Source organism: Thalassophryne amazonica, chromosome 20, assembly GCF_902500255.1.
Source record: "Thalassophryne amazonica chromosome 20, fThaAma1.1, whole genome shotgun sequence".
Lineage (NCBI taxonomy): Eukaryota > Metazoa > Chordata > Actinopteri > Batrachoidiformes > Batrachoididae > Thalassophryne > Thalassophryne amazonica.
The window spans coordinates 13,391,708-13,415,542 of record NC_047122.1 but is presented as its reverse complement, the minus strand read 5'-3'; the positions used below and the strand labels follow the sequence as shown (position 1 = coordinate 13,415,542).

Genomic DNA, 23,835 nt, shown 5'->3' with positions numbered 1-23,835 from the left:
CATGCATTTCAAAATCAGCTCTAGCTTTTCAGGAAGTGAAGTTAATAAGATATTTTGGCATTTATTAGACAACACCTTTAATAATTTTTTTTCTGAGTGTAAATTTAATATAGGAACATCAAATTTCTACCCTTAGTGTAACCCCACTGGTACCCCTTGATTGTGATCTGGCTGATTATATTAACATAACTTTACCTAGTTTAATGTCAGCTTTGTTAATTAGAATTCATTTATGCTAATTTTATGACATTATGACATCATAATTAGTAATAATAACACGAATATATTTGTAGTGATTACGTGTTTATACATCATTCCCTGGAAATTTGGTAGTAATATATCATGTCCTTAAGGACTTACAGTTTACTGTCATGTTATGAGATATTGAAGCCACTTTGCCATATCTATGACGTCATTTTGATATTTTTTGTAGTTGCCATTTGCAGCAGAAATTGTTTCGAATATTTAAGTTCTCTAAGGTACATAATCAGTCAACTTGAGATGCATAACCTAAATTTGTAGGAAAATACATTGACATTTTGGGGATTACAATCAGATTATGATAAGATGTCATAATGACATCTTATTACATTATGATACCAAAATGATGCTAATGATTAAGTTTCACGTGTAGATCATCTCCTTCAAATTTGGTGGTCATACGCTATACCATTCACCAGTTATGAGTCCCCCCCTCCCCTTGCCCCAGGAATCCCAAAAAAGCCCGGTCTAGATAGGCTTAATTGCTAGTTTTCTTTTTAGTAAGTTCAATGTGAGTATATCATATAATTGTAAATATATTAACAATACATGGATGACATAAAGTGAAAACATTTATTTCCATTTTGGTACATTTAAAAATCCAATGACAAAAGAGAAGTAATAATAAAGTAATAATAATAATATTGATGATAATAACAATAATAATAGTATATATATGATAACATGAACTTAAACAATTTATAAATACATTAATACAATAAATTAACATTAAAAAATTACATAATTAACAGGAAATGAAAGGGTTGAGCTCTTCCTGTAAAAACTGAAAAATGTCAGCTACCTATATGGATGGGTATTGATACAATGTTATTGATATCGATGCCATTATCGATTCTGCTTATCGATCTGATTCCTTATCGATTCCTTTATCAATGCCTCTTTTGAATTTTCTGTGTACTAAAAGTAGGCTTTAGAGGTTTTCTGTGTCAACATTTTATTGAGTGTTAAACTAAATAAATATGAAAATGGTCACTGGATCCTTGATCTCTGAACATAAATAAACTCTACATGGTGGATTCTTGATTTCTGGACATAAATAGTAACAAACAAAATCTGTAGTTTTTATCAAAAGTATTTCCTTTCAGACATTAATGGGACAAATTTAACTCATACCTCTAAGCTGAGCTCAGCCGGTTGTGCTGCACGTCAACATCAATGTAATTCATAAAGAAAGGAGGACGTCTCATTTTGGGAGGAAAAAATGTTTGGTTGACTGTAGTTTGTGTTACAGCGTTTAGAAAGAAGTGTCATTTTATTTAAAATGGCGATTCGCTTTGAAATGATTAATTCCGACCGGATTCTAACTTGACTCAGCAGAGAGTGGCGCAGTGTTTGGAGCTGTGCGAACGTAATGGAGGGCAATTCTCGTTTGTTGCTTGCAACAAGATAAGAGTCCCAGTTAGTGATTTTAATTCACACAAAAGTGACTCATGATTCACATTTTTAAATGGCTTTGAGAGGGGCTAAGAAGCGGACTTGCTGCTTCTGAAAAACAGCCAAGCAGAGAACCAATGAAGCAGTGGGTCGGAGCACTGCAAGCTTCAAGCACAGCTACTGCAGAACATATATACAGTGGCTTGTAAAAGTATTCAGCCCCATGTTATTTCACGCATTTTAATTTGTTTATGGCATTTCAAATACAAAAAGTAAATCAGGCTTCTCAATATAAAAATTTCTAAAATTATCTTCCTTAGACTAAAAGTGAAAGTAAATCTCTACAACTTGATATAAATTAATTAAAAATATAAAATCCAAGATGATGGGTTGCATAAGTATTCAGCCCGTTTGGTATAATACCTGTAAGTAAGTCCTTCAGCTGCTCCCTTGTTTTGTACTCGGGGTCACAACAGCAAATCCAAGGTGGATTTGCATGTTGAATTGGCACGTTTTACGCTGGATGCCCTTCCTGACGCAATTCCACATTACATGGAGAAATGTGGTAGGGGTGGGATTTGAACGGGGAACCTTCCGCACTGAAACCAAGTGCATTAACCACTTGGCCACCCCTAAGTAATCAGTTTAATTGCCAGTTTTCTTCAGACACTTCATGGGATGGATACATGAACATTTCCAAGTCACTGAATGTCTTGAACTTTATTTACGTACATCAGTTATGAAGAAATACAAACACTATGGTACTCTGTGCTAAATCTGTGTGGAGTAGACAGTTCTCAAAAACTGAGTGACTGTCCAAGAAGGAAAAGAGTGAGGAAAGCCACAAAGACACCCAGACAACCCAGAAGAAGTTACAGGCTTCTGTGGCTGTGATTGGAGACACTGTGCACAGTGCATGTTTTGCATTTTGTGTCCCCAGTTATACAGCTTCATGATGAAGTGGTATAGAGGATGGTTTTACTAAAAAGAAGACCTGAAAGTTCAGCTACAATTTGCCAGAAGGTACATCTGAGATGTAAGCCTAGATTTAATGTTTTGGTGAAAGAAAACCCTCCTCTGTACCTCTTCATCATGAACCTGTATAACTGGGGATACAACATTCAAAACATGCACTGTGCACAGTTTCTCCAATCACACAGAAGCTTGTAACTTCTTCTGGGTTGTCTGGGTGTCTTGGTATATGTATGGTATATGTCTTGGGGTGTGTGTGTGTGTGCGTGTGTGTGTGTGTGTGTGTGCGTGCGTGCGCGTGTGTGTGCGTGCGTGCGTGTGTGTGTGCGCATGCACACTTTTGTTAAATTTGTGCTGAAGTACAGAATTTTGTCAGATTTAAATTGCACAAACAAATTGATTTATTTCTGTACTTTTTTCTTCAAAGTGACCTTCAAGAAAATGTATGTGCAGAAGCAGAAGGAACTCCAGAAACAGTATGACAAGCAGGAGAAGAAACTCAAAGAGCTGAAAGCTGGTGGCAAGTCCACTAAACAGGCGGTAAGCTCGGCTGCTGCACCAAGATCTGAAAGACGTCTGAAAGTTTGCTCACAGATGGCAAAATGCTGGCACCTGTATCTTACATGTTGCATGTCCCCAACAGACATAGCTTTTTAATCAGGAGCTGTGTTTGTAAAATGTTGCTTTTTTGTTTGTTTCTTGCCCCTGATTAGACAATATATCAAATCAAATCAATTTCATTTATATAGCGCCAAATCACAACAAACAGTTGCCCCAAGGCGCTTCATATTGCAAGGCAAAAGCCATACAATAATTACAGAAAAACAACTGTCAAAACGACCCCCTGTGAGCAAGCACTTGGCGACAGTGGGAAGGAAAAACTCCCTTTTAACAGGAAGAAACCTCCAGCAGAACCAGGCTCAGGGAGGGGCAGTCTTCTGCTGGGACTGGTTGGGGCTGAGGGAGAGAACCAGGAAAAAGACATGCTGTGTAGGGGAGCAGAGATCAATCACTAATGATTAAATGCAGAGTGGTGCATACAGAGCAAAAAGAGAAAGAAACACTCAGTGCATCATGGGAACCCCCCAGCAGTCTAAGTCTATAGCAGCATAACTAAGGGATGGTTCAGGGTCACCTGATCCAGCCCTAACTATAAGCTTTAGCAAAAAGGAAAGTTTTAAGCCTAATGTTAAAAGTAGAGAGGGTGTCTGTCTCCCTGATCTGAATTGGGAGCTGGTTCCAAAAATGACTCCAAGATTTCTCACAGTAGAGGTCAGGGTAATGCCATCCAGAGTAAGGATCTGGTTAGACACCATGTTTCTAAGATTTGTGGGGCCAAGTACAATAACTTCAGTTTTATCTGAGTTTAAAAGCAGGAAATTAGAGGTCATCCATGTCTTTATGTCTGTAAGACAATCCTGCAGTTTAGCTAATTGGTGTGTGTCCTCTGGCTTCATGGATAGATAAAGCCGAGTATCATCTGCGTAACAATGAAAATTTAAGCAATGCTGTCTAATAATACTGCCTAAGGGAAGCATGTATAAAGTGAATAAAATTGGTCCTAGCACAGAACCTTGTGGAACTCCATAATTAACCTTAGTCTGTGAAGAAGATTCCCCATTTACATGAACAAATTGTAATCTATTAGATAAATATGATTCAAACCACCGCAGCGCAGTGCTTTTAATACCTATGGCATGCTCTAATCTCTGTAATAAAATTTTATGGTCAACAGTATCAAAAGAAGCACTGAGGTCTAACAGAACAAGCACAGAGATGAGTCCACTGTCTGAGGCCATAAGAAGATCATTTGTAACCTTCACTAATGCTGTTTCTGTACTATGATGAATTCTAAACCCTGACTGAAACTCTTCAAATAGACCATTCCTCTGCAGATGATCAGTTAGCTGTTTTACAACTGCCCTTTCAAGAATTTTTGAGAGAAAAGGAAGGTTGGAGATTGGCCTATAATTAGCTAAGATAACTGGGTCAAGTGATGGCTTTTTAAGTAATGGTTTAATTACTGCCACCTTAAAAGCCTGTGGTACATAGCCAACTAATAAACACAGATTGATCATATTTAAGATTGAAGCATTAATTAATGGTAGGGCTTCCTTGAGCAGCCTGGTAGGAATGGGGTCTAATAGACATGTTGATGGTTTGGAGGAAGTAACTAATGAAAATAACTCAGACAGAACAATCAGAGAGAAAGAGTCTAACCAAATACCAGCATTACTGAAAGCAGCCAAAGATAACGATATGTCTTTGGGATGTTATGAGTAATTTTTTCTCTAATAGTTAAAATTTTATTAGCAAAGAAAGTCATGAAGTCATTACTAGTTAAAGTTAAAGGAATACTCGGCTCGGCTAATAAATATATCTTTATTTATTTGTGTGTGGGGGGGGGGGCATTGTGGGAAATTATACTCAACAAAAATATAAACGCAACACTTTTGGTTTGCTCCCATTTTGTATGAGATGAACTCAAAGATCTAAAACTTTTTCCACATACACAATATCACCATTTCCCTCAAATATTGTTCACAAACCAGTCGAAATCTGTGATAGTGAGCACTTCTCCTTTGCTGAGATAATCCATCCCACCTCACAGGTGTGCCATATCAGGATGCTGATTAGACACCATGATTAGTGCACAGGTGTGCCTTAGACTGCCCACAATAAAAGGCCACTCTGAAAGGTGCAGTTTGTTTTATTGGGGGGGATACCAGTCAGTATCTGGTGTGACCACCATTTGCCTCATGCAGTGCAACACATCTCCTTCGCATCATCCGTGAAGAGAACACCTCTCCAACGTGCCGAACGCCAGGGAATGTGAGCATTTGCCTACTCAAGTCGGTTACGACGACGAACTGGAGTCAGGTCGAGACCCCGATGAGGATGACGAGCATGCAGATGAGCTTCCCTGAGACGGTTTCTGACAGTTTGTGCAAAAATTCTTTGGTTATGCAAAGCGATTGTTCCAGCAGCTGTCGGAGTGGCTCGTCTCAGACGATCCTGGAGGTGAACATGCTGGATGTTGGGCTGGTGTGGTTACACGTGGTCTGCGGTTGTGAGGCTGGTTGGATGTACTGCCAAATTCTCTGAAACGACTTTGGAGACGGCTTATGGTAGAGAAATGAACATTCAATAGACGAGCAACAGCTCTGGTTGACATTCCTGCTGTCAGCATGCCAATTGCACGCTCCCTCAAATCTTGCAACATCTGTGGCATTGTGCTGTGTGATAAAACTGCACCTTTCAGAGTGGCCTTTTATTGTGGGCAGTCTAAGGCACACCTGTGCACTAATCATGGTGTCTAATCAGCATCTTGGTATGGCACACCTGTGAGGTGGAATGGATTATCTCAACAAAGGAGAAGTGCTCACTATCACAGATTTAGACTGGTTTGTGAACAATATTTGAAGGAAATGGTGATATTGTGTATGTGGAAAAAGTTTTAGATCTTTGAGTTCATCTCATACAAAATGGGAGCAAAACCAAAAGTGTTGTGTTTATATTTTTGTTGAGTGTACATTAGCAATTGCATAATTTGTATCAGTTTGTTTTGAACGACTACTACACTTTAAACCTTCTTCTCAGAGTTGAAGGTAATTATGGGGGTTTCCCACCTCAGCCCCTGTTTTTAGATGTTTGTGGTTTCAACTTTTCGCTGTGGACACAAAGGACATAACTGTACTGAACATGAAAACATGAACTGTCATGTGCTAATGGGAAAAGCTAAAATGATTGAAAGTGAAAATATTCATATTACAGGTCAGACTTGAAGATCGTTGAAACATGTTGGATGGGTGAAATAAATTTCCACACATGAAAATGGGCGATGACAACGATCATATCTTCAGTCCTTGAATTGGACCATGTATTAAAAAAATGACACTTGAACCCATGCGGACTTGAGCACAATGAAGTTTGTCTAATGCTGAAGAAGCAATGAAGTTTGAGGCGTCTGATATAAATGTGACATCATCTACATCATAAGAACACTCCATCACCCAGACCAAAAAGACTGAGGAGTACACAAACACTGCCTTCGCAAGCAAAAGCTAACTAGCTAATTATTGTTACTGTACAAGACAAAAAACGCGAGTAAGCTGCTTCTTGTGACCACAATCACAGGTGAGGTAATCGGGTAATCAGACATTAAAAATAAATAAATAAACCTCAATGCATTTATGTTATTCTCACGTACTTAATGATCTGTGGTCCATTTGATCTCCTATTGGTTTTGTTGCTTAGACACTTTGTTGCAATGTCCTCAGGAAAAGCAGACTAAGGAGGCCTTGACCAGGAAGCAGCAGAAAGGCAAGAAGAAGGGAGGACAGGAAGAAGAGAGCAGCGAGGCCACGGAGCTGTTGAAGAGGCCAAAAGAATACACTGTGAAGTTCACCTTCCCCAACCCACCTCCTCTGTCTCCACCCATACTGGGACTACACAGTAAGACCAGCTCCAGAGGGACTCTGTCCACCTGACCCAGTTACTGCTCACATACATGAATACACAGAGAGAGACAAACAGACACAGAGCCAGACAGGCACAGAGACATGCATGCAAAAGCACAGGTACAGACAGACACACACAGACACAAACACAGGAGGGACATTGTGGATACTTGCCATTCAGAGATTTTTGTTTTGTTCAAGGGCTCTTGAGGTGGAACTGAGGAAACACTAGCACACTTTCAAGTTCCCATTCTCCCCTCCACACTTCTAACTTTCCTTTTCTGCAGCTGCAACTATTAACTGATCATTAATTGACTATTAAATAAATTCACAACTACTATATTAATTAATTACTATTATGTTAATATTGTCTGCTTTTTACTCCTTGTTTTCATCCTCTCTGGTAGGAAACTGAATATCTGTGTGCTGTGGTCCAAATAAGACATTTAAAGGCATCATCTTGGACTCTGGATAACATTCTTTGCCCTTTTTTATTTTGTCTTTTTATGGGCCTAACAACTCATCAAGAAATAGTTAATGAAAATCATCGTTAGCGGCAGCCTGAGCTGCGTCCAGACTCTCCTTCCACTTTTTCTCTTCCCACTAGTTGCACAGATTCTGTCTGCACCCTGCTGGCCATCAGTCACTTCCATTCTTGGTCTTGACTGATTCTGTATTTGTTTTGGCAGTGGTGCACCTGATACAGCCGTCCGTATTTCTCTGGGCTCGAGTCAGGCATACTTTACACTGCCTCCTCATGGTTCCTTACCTAGCAGACCATCTCAACTGTCAGAAACTTGGTTTTAAAGAACTGAAACCAGTGGCACCTGATGGAAGAACTAATTCATTTTTAACTTTCAGTTTTAGAGCGTGATGACTCCTAATGTGTCACGTTTCTGTGGTCGGTTCTGGGTTCAAAGATAAAATGACCCACATGGTGCTTTAACTCGATGCAATCGCAGGCGGTTGAAGATATTTGTCCAGCACGAGTGGATGACAGAAAAACCTGTGTTGTAGCGACCTGGTACTTGCAGACCGTAAGATGAGGGTCAAAGTGCACAGACTGGCTTTGTCTCGTGATTGTTGGTCTCTGAGGGACGTCTGTCTGTTTCTCTTTTCCAGGTGTTGACTTTGGATATGACAGTCAAAAACCTCTCTTCAGGAACGTGGACTTTGGAATTGACATGGACTCCAGAGGTATGTATGCTGATTTTATTTTTGGAACAAAAACAAAAAAAAAAATTGAAGGTTGACAACTACATAAGTATTTGGACATTGATAGAATTTTGTGATTGGCTAAAATAAAACCATTGAGGTGTTCTTGTAGTGTCCAGCTTCATCTTTAAGTCCAGCAGTATCACATTAACCATTGAATACCTCCATTTTCAGGGACCATAAGTAATTTTACAATCTAGATGGTTTCTTTTATAGTTCTCTGCAGACCACTCAGGATGGATGTTGAGTTGGGGCTGAACATTTCTTGCATTTCATTCACATCATTCAATAAGAAATGCAAACAGTATAATACTGTGCAGTAAATCTGTCTGAAGGAGGCAGTTCTCAAAAACCGGGCGAACGGGCAAGAAGGAGAGGAGCGTGGGACCCCACCTAGACACCCAGACAACTCTGAAGGAGTTATTGGCTTCTGTGGTTGTGATTGGAGAAGCTGTCCTTGATATAACCTTTGGAGTTTGGCCATACCTTCTTTTCTAGCTGAAACTGTGATGTCTTGTATCATCCAGGTGAGCTACAGTGCTCATGGCACTATTTTTCTACTCTGTCAGTAGCATTATTGGGCATCAAAATCTAACGCCTCTTCTGTGTTGTGACACCCGGGTAACGTATCAAGTATGGTGGGGACAGGGAAACATCAGCGGCAGCAGAAAGGGGCTTGCAGCCAGAAATCTGTTCACTATTGTTTGAAGTATTCGTTAGTCGACTCCGAGTCCATCTGTGTTGTGAAGCTTCGCTTTGTTGGCACTGAATCAGGGACGGCTCCACACACCTTAACGTTCATTCTTTTTCTGTACCAGTTAATACAGTTAATCACTGGGTGAGAGGTGGATTTCACCCTGGACAGGATCCCAATCTATTACAGCGCCACATATACACAGACAAACAGTCTCTCTCTCTCTCTCTCACTCTCTCACTCACTCACACACACACACTCTCAATTTGGTCACTAGTTCACCCAACTTTCATGTCTCTGGAAGTGGGAGGAAGCCGGAACACCCGGAGGGAACCCACATGAATGCGGGGAGAACATGCAAACTTCACACAGAAAGGCCACAGGTGGGAATCAATCCCATGACCTTCTTGCTGTAAGACAACAGTGCTACACACTAAGCCACCGTACAGCCCGCTACATAACATTATCATTGGTAAAATCTGAGCAGCAGAAAACATTGCAGTGTGTTGTTAAATATGATGACATTAAACTGTCTCTTAGTATGTAGATATGTAGTTGGTATGAACCTTCCAAATAATGAAACCTTTATTTGGAAGGTTCATACTAACTTGTCTTTCTTAGCATCATCACACTTATATCTACTGGTCAAATAAATTGATGCACAATACTAATATTAAAACTCACTTTTCTTTTGGCTTCTCCAGCAAGTAGCATTATAGTCATTATTGACTAGATATGTAGAACAACTCCAGATCAAATAACACTTCATTTCATTCACTGCCGTAGATTTATCTTTATAATTTTCATGGTTTAATTTGTCAAGGTTATATCAATCAATTTTATTTATATAGCGCCGAATCACAACAAACAGTTGCCCCAAGGCGCTTTATATTGTAAGGCAAGGCCATGCAATAATTATGTAAAAACCCCAACGGTCAAAACGACCCCCTGTGACCAAGCACTTGGCGACAGTGGGAAGGAAAAACTCCCTTTTAACAGGAAGAAACCTCCAGCAGAACCAGGCTCAGGGAGGGGCAGTCTTCTGCTGGGACTGGTTGGGGCTGAGGGAGAGAACCAGGAAAAAGACATGCTGTGGAGGGGAGCTTAGATCAATCACTAATGATTAAATGCAGAGTGGTGCATACACAGCAAAAGGAGAAAGAAACACTCAGTGCATCGTGGGAACCCCCCAGCAGTCTGTCTATAGCAGCATAACTAAGGGATGGTTCAGGGTCACCTGATCCAGCCCTAACTATAAGCTTTAGCAAAAAGGAAAGTTTTAAGCCTAATGTTAAAAGTAGAGAGGGTGTCTGTCTCCCTGATCTGAATTGGGAGCTGGTTCCACAGGAGAGGAGCCTGAAAGCTGAAGGCTCTGCCTCCCGTTCTACTCTTACAAACCCTAGGAACTACAAGTAAGCCTGCAGTCTGAGAGCGAAGCGCTCTATTGGGGTGATATGGTACTATGAGGTCCCTAAGATAAGATGGGACCTGATTATTCAAAACCTTATAAGTAGAAGAAGAATTTTAAATTCTATTCTAGAATTAACAGGAAGCCAATGAAGAGAGGCCAATATGGGTGAGATATGCTCTCTCCTTCTAGTCCCTGTCAGCACTCTAGCTGCAGCATTTTGAATTAACTGAAGGCTTTTCAGGGAACAAATGTTGTTATTTATCAGTGAAAATTGACCAGGTTCCAAATTTACATTTCAATTAATTTTGTATACTATGAAATGCACCAAATATTAGAATTTCAAGTTTGAAATTTTAAAATTGTATTTTTTGGCATGGGGGTCATGCCTCTTTCCCAAATCCCCTCCTACATCAGTTGCTTTGCACCCTGACTTCAGAGCATTCACTTAATTTCAGAATTTCCCAATGAGATCTAGTCTGACACGTGCTACTTCCCCATCTGAGGCTGGTACCCATTTACAGCTAAGGGGACTGAAGGTCTGACAGCAGCATTTCGAACCAGTTGGAGACCCCTAATGCTGGATTGCGGTAATCCAGTCTAGAAAAGACAAATGCATGAATCATGGTCCAATAGACTGGATGGGACAAATCTTAGGTATATTTTGCAGGTGGAACAAAACAGTCCTCGTAGTATCTCTAATGTCTAGGTCAAAGGACTGTGGGATCAAAAATCACCCCAAGGTTCATCACTTTGTTAGTGTGATGCATGTTAGCTGGACCAAGAACCGTCATTTTGGTCTTGTCTGAGTTTAAAAGTATGAAATTGCTGGCCATCCAGCTTTTCTCTGACACAAGGCAATCCTCTAAGGATTTTATGTGGATGAGATTACCAGCAGTTATCGGCATGTATAACTTAGTATCATCAACATAGCATTTTAGAACAAAATGATAGATTTAATATCTGCCTAAAATTTTTCAGTACACTAGGGTCAAGATTAGATTTCTTAAGTAGTGGTTTAATCACTGCAGATTTGAAACATTTAGGAACAGACCCTGAGGTTAATGACAGATTAATAATTTCCAACATAATAGGCCCAAGAGTGGGCCACAGGTCCTTAAATAGTTTTGTTGGTATAGGGTTGAATAAGCAGGTTGTACTTTTATTAGAATTGGCTGATATTTATTGGCTGATATGATGGAGAGGAGAAAGGTAGACATATTGTGTGTGCAAGAGACCAAGTGGAAAGGAAGTAAGAGCAGGAGCATCGGCGGTGGATACAAGTTGTTGTACCATGGTGAGGACAGGAAGAGAAATGGTGTTGGGGTCATTTTAAAGGAAGAGTATGTTAAGTGTGTTGGAGGTTAAGCAAGTGTCTGACAGGGTGATGAGTGTGAAGTTGGAAATTGAAGGGGTGATGATGAATATCATCAGTGCATATGCCCCACAGGTTGGTTTTGAGATGAAGGACAAAGAAGATTTCTGGAGTGTGTTAGATGAGGTGGTGGAGAGTGTGCCCAAGCATGAAAGAGGGGTGATAGGAGCAGACTTCAATGGGCATGTTGGTGAAGGGAACAGAGGTGATGAGGAAGTAATGGGTAGATATGGTATCAATGATAGGAATGGGGAAGGACAGATGGTAGTTGATTTTCCAAAAAGGATGGAAATGGCTGTGGTGAATACCTACTTTAAGAAAAGGGAGGAGCACAGGGTAACATATAAGAGTGGAGGAAGGTGCACACAGGTGGACTACATTCTTTATAGGAGATGCAAGCTAAAAGAAATCACAGACTGTAAGGTGGTAGTAGGAGAGAGTGTCACTAGACAGCACAGGATGGTTGTTTGTAGGATGACTTTAGAGGTAAAGAAGAAGAAGAGAGTGAGAGCTCAACAAAGGATCAGATGGTGGAAGCTGAAGGAGGAAGACTGTTGTGTGAAATTTAGCGAGCAGGTGAGAGAAGCACTGGTTGGAGGGGAAGCAATTTTCGACAACTGGAAAAGTACTGCAGATGTGGTGAGGGAGACAGCTAGGACAGTACTGGGTATGACATCTGGACAGTGGAAGGAAGACAAGGAAACTTGGTGGTGGAATGAAGAGGTCCAGGAAAACATAAGGAGAAAGAGGTTGGCGAAAAAGTTTTGGGATAGTCAGAGAGATGAAGAAAGTAGACAGGCGTACAAGGAGATGCGGCGTAAGGTGAAAAGAGAAGTGGCAAAAGCAAAGGAAAAGGCATATTGCGAGCTGTACAAGAAGTTGAATAGCAAGGAAGGAGAAAAGGACTTGTACCGATTGGCCAGACAAAGGGACAGAGCTGGAAAGGATGTGTAGCAGATTAGGGTGGTAAAAGATGCACATGGTAATGTGCTGACAAGTGAGGAGTGTGTGCTGAGAAGGTGGAGGGAATATTTTGAAGAGTTGATGAATAAAGAAAATGAGCGAGAGAAAAGGCTGGATGATGTGGTGAGAGTAAATCAGGAAGTACAAGAGATTAGCAAGGAAGAAGTGAGGGCTGCTATGAGGAGGATGACGAGTGGAAAGGCAGTCGGTCCAGATGACATTCCAGTGGAGGCATGGAAATGTTTAGGAGAGATGGCAGTAGAGTTTCTAACCAGATTGTTTAATAAAATCTTGGAAAGTGAGAGCATGCCTGAGGAGTGGAGACGAAGTGTGCTGGTTCCTATTTTCAAGAACAAGGGTGATGTGCAGAGCTGCAGTAACTACAGAGGCATAAAGCTGATCAGCCACAGCATGAAGTTATGGGAAAGAGTAGTAGAAGCTAGGCTTAGAAAACAGGTGAAGATCTGTGAGCAGCAATATGGTTTCATGCCGAGAAAGAGCACTACAGATGCAATGTTTGCTCTGAGAATACTGTTGGAAAAGTACAGAGGACGACAAAGAGTTACATTGTGTGTTTGTGGACTTAGAAAAAGCTTATGACAGGGTGCCAAGAGAAGAGCTGTGGTATTGTATGAGGAAGTCTGGAGTGGCAGAGAAGTATGTTAGGGTAGTGCAGGACATGTACAAGAATAGTGTGACAGCGGTGAGATGCGCAGTCGGAATGACAGACTCATTCAAGGTGGAGGTGGGATTACACCAAGGATCAGCTCTGAGTCCTTTCTTGTTTGCAGTGGTGATGGACAGGTTGACGGATGAGATCAGACAGGAGTCCCCATCGACTATGATGTTTGCAGATGACATTGTGATCTGTAGTGAGAGTGGAGAGCAAGTTGAGTCTAGTCTGGAGAGGTGGAGATATGCTTTGGAGAGAAGGGGAATGAACGTCAGTAGAAGCAAGACTGAGTACATGTGTGTGAATGAGAGGGAGCCCAGTGGAATAGTGCAGTTACAAGGAGTAGAAGTGGTGAAAGTAGATGAGTTTAAATATTTGGGTCAACTGTTCAAAGTAATGGAGAGTATGGTAGAGAGGTGAAGAAGAGAGTGCAGGCAGGGTGGAGAAAGGTGGCAGGAGTGATTTGTGACCGAAGAATATCAGCAAGGGTGAAGGGGAAAGTTTACAAAACAGTAGTGAGACCAGCTATGTTGTATGGTTTAGAGACAGTGGCACTAACAAAAAGACAGGAGGCAGAGCTGGAGGTGGCAGAGCTGAAGATGTTGAGATTCTCTTTGGGAGTGAACAAGAATGGACAGATTAGGAATGAACATATCAGAGGGACAGCTCAGGTGGGACGGTTTGGAGACCAAGTCAGAGAGGCGAGATTGAGATGGTTTGGACATGTGCAGAGGAGGGACCCAGGGTATATAGGGAGAAGGATGCTGAGGATGGAGCCACCAGGCAGGAGGAGAAGAGGGGAGTACCAAGAGGAGGTTCATGGATGTGCTGAGAGAGGACATGCAGGTGGTTGGTGTGACAGAGGAAGATACAGAGGACAGGGTGAGATGGAAATGATTGTTCTGCTGTGGCAACCCCTAACGGGAACAGCGGAAAGACAAAGAAAAAGACTTTTATTAGAAATTACAAGTTTCTTCAGCATGCCCAGTGAAATACGATCAAATTCAGTAAATTTAGGTAATTTATCAGTGATGGCACCCACCTCGATAACAGGGTGTACTGGTTGGATTAAGGCATGCTAGGATATATTTAATCTAATGTCATCTATTTTCTTCTCAAAGTAATCTAAGAAATCTTGGGCTGAGAGAGATTTACAGGTGGTTGTCCATGAATAAGTGTTGCCAGTATGTCGAACAGGAACCTTGATTTATACTTGTTTTTGTTGGTTAAATTGGCATAATAGGCCCACTTTGCATGCTAATAGTCTAGAATAGTATCGTCCCACGCAAGGTGGAATACTTTTAGTTTTGAACAATGCCATTTTGTTCAAGCATTTCGTTCCTTATGCTTGAGGCCATGTAAGTAATCATTGAACCAATGCGATTGTGTTTTTGTGGGTCGGGGGGCAGATTTTAATAATATAGGTGGAGCAATCATGTCGAGTGAGGTTGAGTGCTGAGTTTAAGCTGTCCACAAGACTGTCTACTGAATAGTTATTTTCCAAAAGTGACACTAAGATATCAGTCAATCAATTCAATCAATTTTTTTATATAGCGCCAAATCACAACAAACAGTTGCCCCAAGGCGCTTTATATTGTAAGGCAAGGCCATACAATAATTATGTAAAACCCCAACGGTCAAAACGACCCCCTGTGAGCAAGCACTTGGCTACAGTGGGAAGGAAAAACTGCCTTTTAACAGGAAGAAACCTCCAGCAGAACCAGGCTCAGGGAGGGGCAGTCTTCTGCTGGGACTGGTTGGGGCTGAGGGAGAGAACCAGGAAAAAGACATGCTGTGGAGGGGAGCAGAGATCGATCACTAATGATTAAATGCAGAGTGGTGCATACAGAGCAAAAAGAGAAAAACAGTGCATCATGGGAACCCCCCAGCAGTCTACGTCTATAGCAGCATAACTAAGGGATGGTTCAGGGTCACCTGATCCAGCCCTAACTATAAGCTTTAGCAAAAAGGAAAGTTTTAAGCCTAATCTTAAAAGTAGAGAGGGTGTCTGTCTCCCTGATCTGAATTGGGAGCTGGTTCCACAGGAGAGGAGCCTGAAAGCTGAAGGTTCTGCCTCCCATTCTACTCTTACAAACCCTAGGAACTACAAGTAAGCCTGCAGTCTGAGAGCGAAACGCTCTATTGGGGTGATATGGTACTACGAGGTCCCTAAGATAAGATGGGACCTGATTATTCAAACCTTATAAGTAAGAAGAAGAATTTTAAATTCTATTCTAGAATTAATAGGAAGCCAATGAGAGAGGCCAATATGGGTGAGATATGCTCTCTCCTTCTAGTCCCCGTCAGTACTCTAGCTGCAGCATTTTGAATTAACTGAAGGCTTTTTAGGGAACTTTTAGGACAACCTGATAATAATGAATTACAATAGTCCAGCCTAGAGGAAATAAATGCATGAATTAGTTTTTCAGCATCACTCTGAGACAAGACCTTTCAGATTTTAGAGATATTGCGTAAATGCAAAAAGCAGTCCTACATATTTGTTTAATATGCGCTTTGAATGACATATCCTGATCAAAAATGACTCCAAGATTTCTCACAGTATTACTAGAGGTCAGGGTAATGCCATCCAGAGTAAGGATCTGGTTAGACACCATGTTTCTAAGATTTGTGGGCCAAGTACAATAACTTCAGTTTTATCTGAGTTTAAAAGCAGGAAATTAGAGGTCATCCATGTCTTTATGTCTGTAAGACAATCCTGCAGTTTAGCTAATTGGTGTGTGTCCTCTGGCTTCATGGATAGATAAAGCTGGGTATCATCTGCGTAACAATGAAAATTTAAGCAATACCGTCTAATAATACTGCCTAAGGGAAGCATATATAAAGTGAATAAAATTGGTCCTAGCACAGAACCTTGTGGAACTCCATAATTAACTTTAGTCTGTGAAGAAGATTCCCCATTTACATGAACAAATTGTAATCTATTAGACAATATGATTCAAACCACCGCAGCGCAGTGCCTTTAATACCTATGGCATGCTCTAATCTCTGTAATAAAATTTTATGGTCAACAGTATCAAAAGCAGCACTGAGGTCTAACAGAACAAGCACAGAGATGAGTCCACTGTCCGAGGCCATAAGAAGATCATTTGTAACCTTCACTAATGCTGTTTCTGTACTATGATGAATTCTAAAACCTGACTGAAACTCTTCAAATAGACCATTCCTCTGCAGATGATCAGTTAGCTGTTTTACAACTACCCTTTCAAGAATTTTTGAGAGAAAAGGAAGGTTGGAGATTGGCCTATAATTAGCTAAGATAGCTGGGTCACGTGATGGCTTTTTAAGTAATGGTTTAATTACTGCCACCTTAAAAGCCTGTGGTACATAGCCAACTAACAAAGATAGATTGATCATATTTAAGATCGAAGCATTAAATAATGGTAGGGCTTCCTTGAGCAGATATCAGGGAGCCTGGCTCCAAGTTCAGTTGTAGTTGAATAGTTGATGTGTTGCTGCAATGACAAATAAGATTCTTCTTCCAGTAAACACACCAGTGAGACTGTAATCTTAATAAGTGAGTGATCGGAGACCACTGACGCAAGAGGCATGGTGTGACATTAATACCAAAAACGAGAACCAAATCCAGGGTATTTCCACTAATGTGTGTTGAACCCTGAATGCATTGCTGGAATCTTAAAACATCCATAATCATCATAAATGATTTGCAGAGGGGGTCATAAGGCTTATTTATATGAATGTTGAAGTCACCAACAATCAGAATATTATCTGCACGGGTTGCCAAATTAGATATAAACTCACCAAATTCATCTTAGAAATCAGAATATGGGCCCACGGACTTACATACGCTAACAAAATAGCATGGTTGATTTTTATTCTTCCGACCTTGGCTATAGGTAGTGTACTGGGCAGAGCGGAGGGTCAGATGTTCAAATTAATTATATTTTAGACCCCCAATAGCTAATAAGATAGCTGTTTTTGCTGAGTAATGCATGCATACCAGCTGGAGAGAGGTGGGGCTGAAATTAAATATTGTGGAAAAGATTCAAATTTGTTTCTCATATTTGAAGACTTTTTTTATATTCTAGACTCATAACATATAAAATAAAATGTTTCAAGCATTTTTTTTATTCAAATTTTGCTAATTAGAGCCTACACATCCAGAAATTGAAAATGCATATCTCAAAATATTTAAATATTTAGTTTAAAGTCACTCTTTCTGCAGAATTCTCAAGGTCTAGCAGTACCCCAGCGACCTCTGGTGCCTGTTTTTGGTCGGTGAAAGAATCGCTGAACTTGATACAAATACATGTAATTTGGTCACTTATCAAAGGAGTCAGACTCTTCAGTAAAGTCAATTTATTGTACAATGGTTCATTTCAGGTCAGCTTGGTGTATATATTTGCATTGTTCCAGGCTATGCTAGCTACCAGCTGGCTGAAACCAGCTGATTTCAATAGAATAACATACAGCCTGAGTGCGTTTCTACCGAGCGGCCTGTCATGGAAGTACAAATTCTCGCCTTTGCATTTGCCGCTTTGCTGAAACTGACCTGTACCGCACCGCATCAGTTACTTCCACCAGTCTCAGCCTGGTTCAGTAAATGGTAAATGGACTGCATTTGTATAGCGCTTCTCCGTCTGCATCAGACGCTCAAAGCGCTTTACAATAATGCCACACATTCACCCCAATATCAGGGTGCTGCCATACAAGGTGCTCACTACACACCGGGAGCAACTAGGGGATTAAGAACCTTGCCCAAGGACCCTTAGTGATTTTTCCAGTAAGGCTGGGATTTGAACCGAGTCTCAGGCCCAGCACTTAACCACTAGACTATCACCTTCTCAATACACACAGGACCACCGTCAGGTTCTCCGCAGTGACGTTAAGATGTAGAAGGTTATTGCTGAGAGGGCTGGCTGTTGACAGAGTGCAGGATCAAGGCATATTAATGGAAAGTTGACTGGAGGGAAAAGTCTGAAAAGACGCACAAGCAACAGGGATGACGGCATCCTTGAAAAGATTGACAAGCAAAGCTGATTCAAGAACTTGGGGGAGCTCCACAAGGAGTGGACTGGGGATCTTACTTGGACTAAGAAGAAAAAGAACAGCCTGTATTATCATTGATGAATACGTAAAGCATTTAACCATCCTAATTACAGTTAAACACAATCCAGCCAATAGGAGCAGTGGGCCGTCACAGTCCAGCACCTGGTGACCAACTGCGGATGGAGAGACGTTGCCTTTGTCAGGGCCAGAGAAAGGAGCAGACCCTAAATTAACACGTTTTTGATAGTGAAAGGAAACCCACACAGACATGGGTCGAACATGCAAACTCCACAGAGAAAGGACCAGGTGGGAAGTGATCCCATGACCTCCTTGCTGTGAGGCAGCAGTGCTAACCATGAATGAAGAGCTGGACTGTTGCTCCAAAGTTTAAAGTCCTCTTTTCAGGTGAAAGTAAATTTGTGACTTCATTTGGAAATCCAGCTCCCAGACCCTGGAGAAAGAGTGGGAGGGACACATTCCAAACTGCTTGAAGTCCAGTGTGATGTTTCCACTGTCTGTGATTTGGGGCACCATATCATCTGCTGGTGTTGGTTCACTGTGTTTTATCTGGTCCGAAGTCGATGCTGCAATCTGCCAGGAGATTTTAGAGCACTTCATGCTTCCATGTGCTGACAACTTCATGGAGATGTTGATTTCCTTTTCGAGCTGGACGTGGCAACTGCCTACAGTACCAAAACTACTAGGAACTGGTTTTCTAATCGTGGTATTACTGTACGTAATTGGTTCCTTAGACAATACATCATAGATTCTCTGTCGGATATTGTCAAGAGGAAGGTGGGAGACGCCAGACCAACAATACAGACAAAAAAGATGCTTGAAATATTTTGTATGTCATGAGTCAAGAATTTTTCACTTGTTGAAATGCCTAATAAAAAATGTCATAATACGAGATGCACCTGCATACACGCACATACAAAGGCACTCACATGCGCTCTCAGACAGGCAAGCGCACACAGAGGGTTGCGCACACACGCAGACACACACACAAGATGGTTTCTTGGTTTAAAAACACTTCACAGCTGGGTTGGCTCAGGTGATCTTGGTTCCATTGGGAGTCTTTGTTCAGTCTGCCAGTTCAAATCAGATTTATTGCAAATGTGATACAAATTTGATCCTGCTGATTGACTGTGTCCATGTGGCAATCCTCATTTTCCATCTTATCCACATCGGTTGCTATGGTAATAAGATAAGACTTTATTGATCTCACAGTGGAGAAATTCACATGTTACGTCATCTTACGTCATTGCTCCCAGCAGGGTGTGTGGGCAAAGCATTGAGTGGTATAGAGGGGAAAGAGGGGAAAAATCCTGGGGCATCATCTTGATCCCTCACTCTCTCGCTCCTTTTCTCATGCCAGTCACCCCAGTAAACTTGATTTTTACTGCTCAGTTTGGGCTTTTTTGTGTGTGTGTGTGTGTGTGTGTGTGTGTGTGTGTGTGTGTGTGTGTGTGTGTGTGTGTGTGTGTGTGTGTGTGTGTGCGCGTGCGTGCGTATTTCCCAGCCCACTGACTCATTTAGCTGAACAAAGGCACGTAACAGCACGTCCTTGTGAGAACACCCCATGCTGAATGCTTTTTCTTTTTAGACCAAGCTGTGAGTGAATAAGTGAAGTGCGCAATGCATCTGCGCATGCGTGGGTCAAACGGGGGCAAAAATTCCAGCTCCCAAACTCACACCGCTCCCATTGAATTTCGTAAACAGTAGCATTAGCGGACTGTAAAAGTTAAGGCTTACAGGGATTGTTTCAAAGGCTTTAAGCCTTAAGCAACGCATACAATAATGACAGGGGCACATTGTGCTGTTTTCAAATGCTCGAACGGAATTTATAGGCTTGAAAGTTGGCTGAAAACACACGATTGCAAAGCTCCGCCGAGTCCACACAAAGACGGAAAGAAGAAATGTGGTGGTAAACCTCCGTTCATTCTACACAATTTCCCCACAGAAAAGAAAGATCCAGGCGGACGTAAAAGAGGGACTAAAATTGAAAGTTTCTAGCACACATTTATTTTGTCAATATCCTGAAACCGTGCCGCCGTTTTCGTGCATCGGCTTATGACTGTAATGTCGCGCCATGAATGACGTGGCGCGTAATATTGTAAAATTGACATGTTCTCTAAATAAACTGCATGCATGCACATATCATTGTATGTCTGTGAACTTATCAAAACAAACGTGACACCAAAGAGGTTATATATGAGACTCACCATCATTGTCGTCATTATGAAGCCGGCGGAGTAGCGATTTCTCATCCCTGCTTAGCAAATATTCTGCAATATCCACAGTTTCAGTCTCTGGACTTCGTCTAACCATCCGTCAGTTGCCTTCAAGGGGTCAGAAATTTGTTTGTCTCCAACTATCAACAAGGACCGGTCATTTTCGACAGCAGCTCACTCTTCCTCCTTTGTCGGCACTAACGGTACTTTCTGTACAGATGCAGCACACGCAACCACAACCAGCTCTTCTTTCCATTTCTGTCCACTGCCGTACGTAGTCATGGTTGTAACAGGCAATCCGCGGATCTTACAAAAACGCTTTAAATTGGCAACTTTCCAGCGGTTGAAATGATCCAAATCACAGCACTCCTCGCTGCTTTCTGCCGCCATAGCTTTTGGGTTGGTAATCGAAAAATCTAGCCTCCCCACAATACACCGCATGGCCTGAGATGCGCACTTTGCTTATTTATTGGAGCAGGGTGAAAACTGACTGGAGCTTTGCGAACCCTAAATGGCAGTGGCTGTGGGGGGGAGTATAGTTCTTGCCACAAGAGGCTCACCGGGGGAGTGAAAAGTCACAACACACCTGGAATCCGATCTGAGCGATCAGACAAAAAATAATTTGCAAAAATTTAATTTGAATTTGATTTCAAACCACCTAGGAATGAGGCTTGAAATTTGAAGGGAAAAAAAAGTTTCCTGTGACTTTTGACTATTCAGATGTGCAGCATGGAATTGTATTAAAATTGGATGTCAACATAAATATGACTTTTGCTGGCAGTCTGAACAAACAATTGTCCTATTGATGCTGACAGGGTGCATAAACGTATTTCATTGTTTCCTGTAGTTTGTATCGTTGGTCCAAATGGTGTTGGGAAGAGTACGCTACTGCTGCTGCTCACGGGAAAACTACATCCTGTAAGTGTGTTGATGTACTACCAGAGGCTTTGATCTGTGAAGATATGACTCATCAGTGAACATTCTCTTTGCTTTTAGACCAAAGGTGAGATGAGGAAGAATCATCGTCTGGTGAGTATTTTAAGAGCCAGTCATACTGTGACTAATTAAGGAAACATATGAGGAACTGATTCTATACGTTCATGTAATTTTTGTCCAACAAAAGTCCTTTTCCCATCTGCAAAATGCGTTCCTTGTCAGCTGATGTCAGCCAAGTTCATCAGAAAGTTTTGTGCATGTTCAAATCTTTAAGGGGAGTTCAGGCAGAGTGCTTTCCCACTGCTTGCATGTCTGTTTGCCGTTTTGTCCTCTGCGTGCCTTTTATTTTCCCGGCAGCTGTCTGATGGTTCATTCTGGCTTTCTGATTGGTCAAAAGTCCAGCACAAGCAGAGAAAGGCCCAACACAGTAAGCACAGCTCCATGTCATGAAGAAATAGACAGCGCACTCTATCTCTCTTTCTCGCTGTCTGTCATTTAGCAAAGTTGAGGAGAGGTGGCGGAGTTGTCCCGAGTGAGGAAACATGACGTCATGCTTTCAGACCACCAAATTCTGCTGAAGTACAGCATATTTGTCTGTAAACCAGAAAAATACTTCTGTTCAGAGCAAACCTCCATGGAAATGGGACATCATCTGCCCATTAGCAACCCAACTCCACAGGAGCCTGACTAATTTGGTAACGGACAAAATATTTAAAGGACATGTCGCACGTTTTTGAATTCAATTAAAATCACTTTATTTAGGGGCAGTTTAAAAAAGGCATGGGAGCAGCTTGAAGGACTTAAAAATGACGACAACAAAAAAAAGTAACATATACACAGATCGGTGTTTCTCAGGAGGACTTGGCTGCTCAGAACACAGCCCAGCGAGATCAGCCGAGGTTACCGAGTGTATTATAGTAACAAACAGTTAACAGTCATTGCTAATTGATGAATGCATGAGTGGATATAGTGATTTATTTATTTATTTTGCAATTGAAGTTTTTATTGTATTTTCCATTATGCAGTGCACCCAGAAAATATTCACAGCGCTTCACTTTTTCCACTTTTTATGTTACAGCCTTATTCGGTGGGAGAGTTAGGGTTACATATTTAAACAGCGCATGAATCAGGTGTGATCACCCTGTTTGATCGATCAGGGTCGTCTGATGATCACACCACAGTGACGGCGCTTTAAAAGTTTAAATCATCACAGTGCTTCTGTATGTTCAGAGCTCAGCACTGACATGAGAAATGCACCTGGAGCAGAAAAAAAACACTGAGGGACTTGCTTTAAAACGCTAGATTTCCAGCCACAAACTAAGTATTTTCAGACATCATTTTCAAAAATCAGGAGCCTTATGTGTATTCATGTCCATCTGTGATGGTGAATTAGACTGAAATGAACAGCTCAGACTTTATATTTTTTCCATGTGAATGAAAGTCATTCTGCATACGGACCACATGTTTTAGCCAGTCAGTGGCCAGCATTAATGGATGTATTAGACTTATTGAGTAAATTTCAAGAAACGTATGCCAGCAATCACATAACTTACCTACAACTTATGTCCCGCATGTGCGGGACGTATGAGTCACACGCTGGTATGTGTTGAAAATTTTCAGCATGCCCAAAATTTTTTGAGGAGCTCAACTTATTAGGACGTGCATCAGCGAGCTTCAGCATGTTTCAACATGCTCTGAACTTACCCTTAACTTATTAGACTTATGCTAGCATTTTTAATACGGTTGCCATACTCTGGCTAAATCGTCAAGGTGTGACAGGGCCGTTCAGCACTGACACTGGCCGATTCGAGGACAGTGGGTACCGTACTTCCTTGATTAAAAGATCGCCCATTTATTTTTTCAAACCATGCTCAGACACGGGACCTAAACGAGGCAGGGCTTAAGTCAAGTCCGGTGATTATTAACAAAATGCTGCTTGTTGTCTGCACTGTAATATGGTGTTAAATTTCACACATATCCCTGGGTGTGGTGAACCAAAGAGCTTTAGATCACAGCTCTCTGCGGGGCTGCTGCTTCACCCCTTCCTCTCCCGTCATACTGTAAAAGTTTTTCCAGTGTGCCTACCGATTACATTTCGATCATAGATCAAATACATTTGGCAGAAAAGTACACAAATTGGCAAACTTCACATCACAAAGTTGTAAAAGATGCTCAAATGACCCGCTATTCATAGAGGAGATCGTACATACCGTACCATTAG

At 41.4% G+C, this 23,835-nt stretch overlaps 1 protein-coding gene across 1 annotated transcript in view; it reads left to right on the top strand.

Annotated features, from left to right (window-relative positions):
- abcf1 (ATP-binding cassette, sub-family F (GCN20), member 1) overlaps positions 1 to 23,835 on the top strand; it is a 100,398-nt gene that overhangs the window by 65,964 nt on the left and 10,599 nt on the right. Inside the window, exons 18-22 of the mRNA XM_034160527.1 lie at positions 3,056 to 3,168; positions 6,909 to 7,083; positions 8,211 to 8,285; positions 21,526 to 21,596; positions 21,675 to 21,707. Of these exons, the coding sequence (XP_034016418.1) occupies positions 3,056 to 3,168; positions 6,909 to 7,083; positions 8,211 to 8,285; positions 21,526 to 21,596; positions 21,675 to 21,707 (467 nt within the window). The remainder of the gene's footprint in view (positions 1 to 3,055; positions 3,169 to 6,908; positions 7,084 to 8,210; positions 8,286 to 21,525; positions 21,597 to 21,674; positions 21,708 to 23,835) is intronic.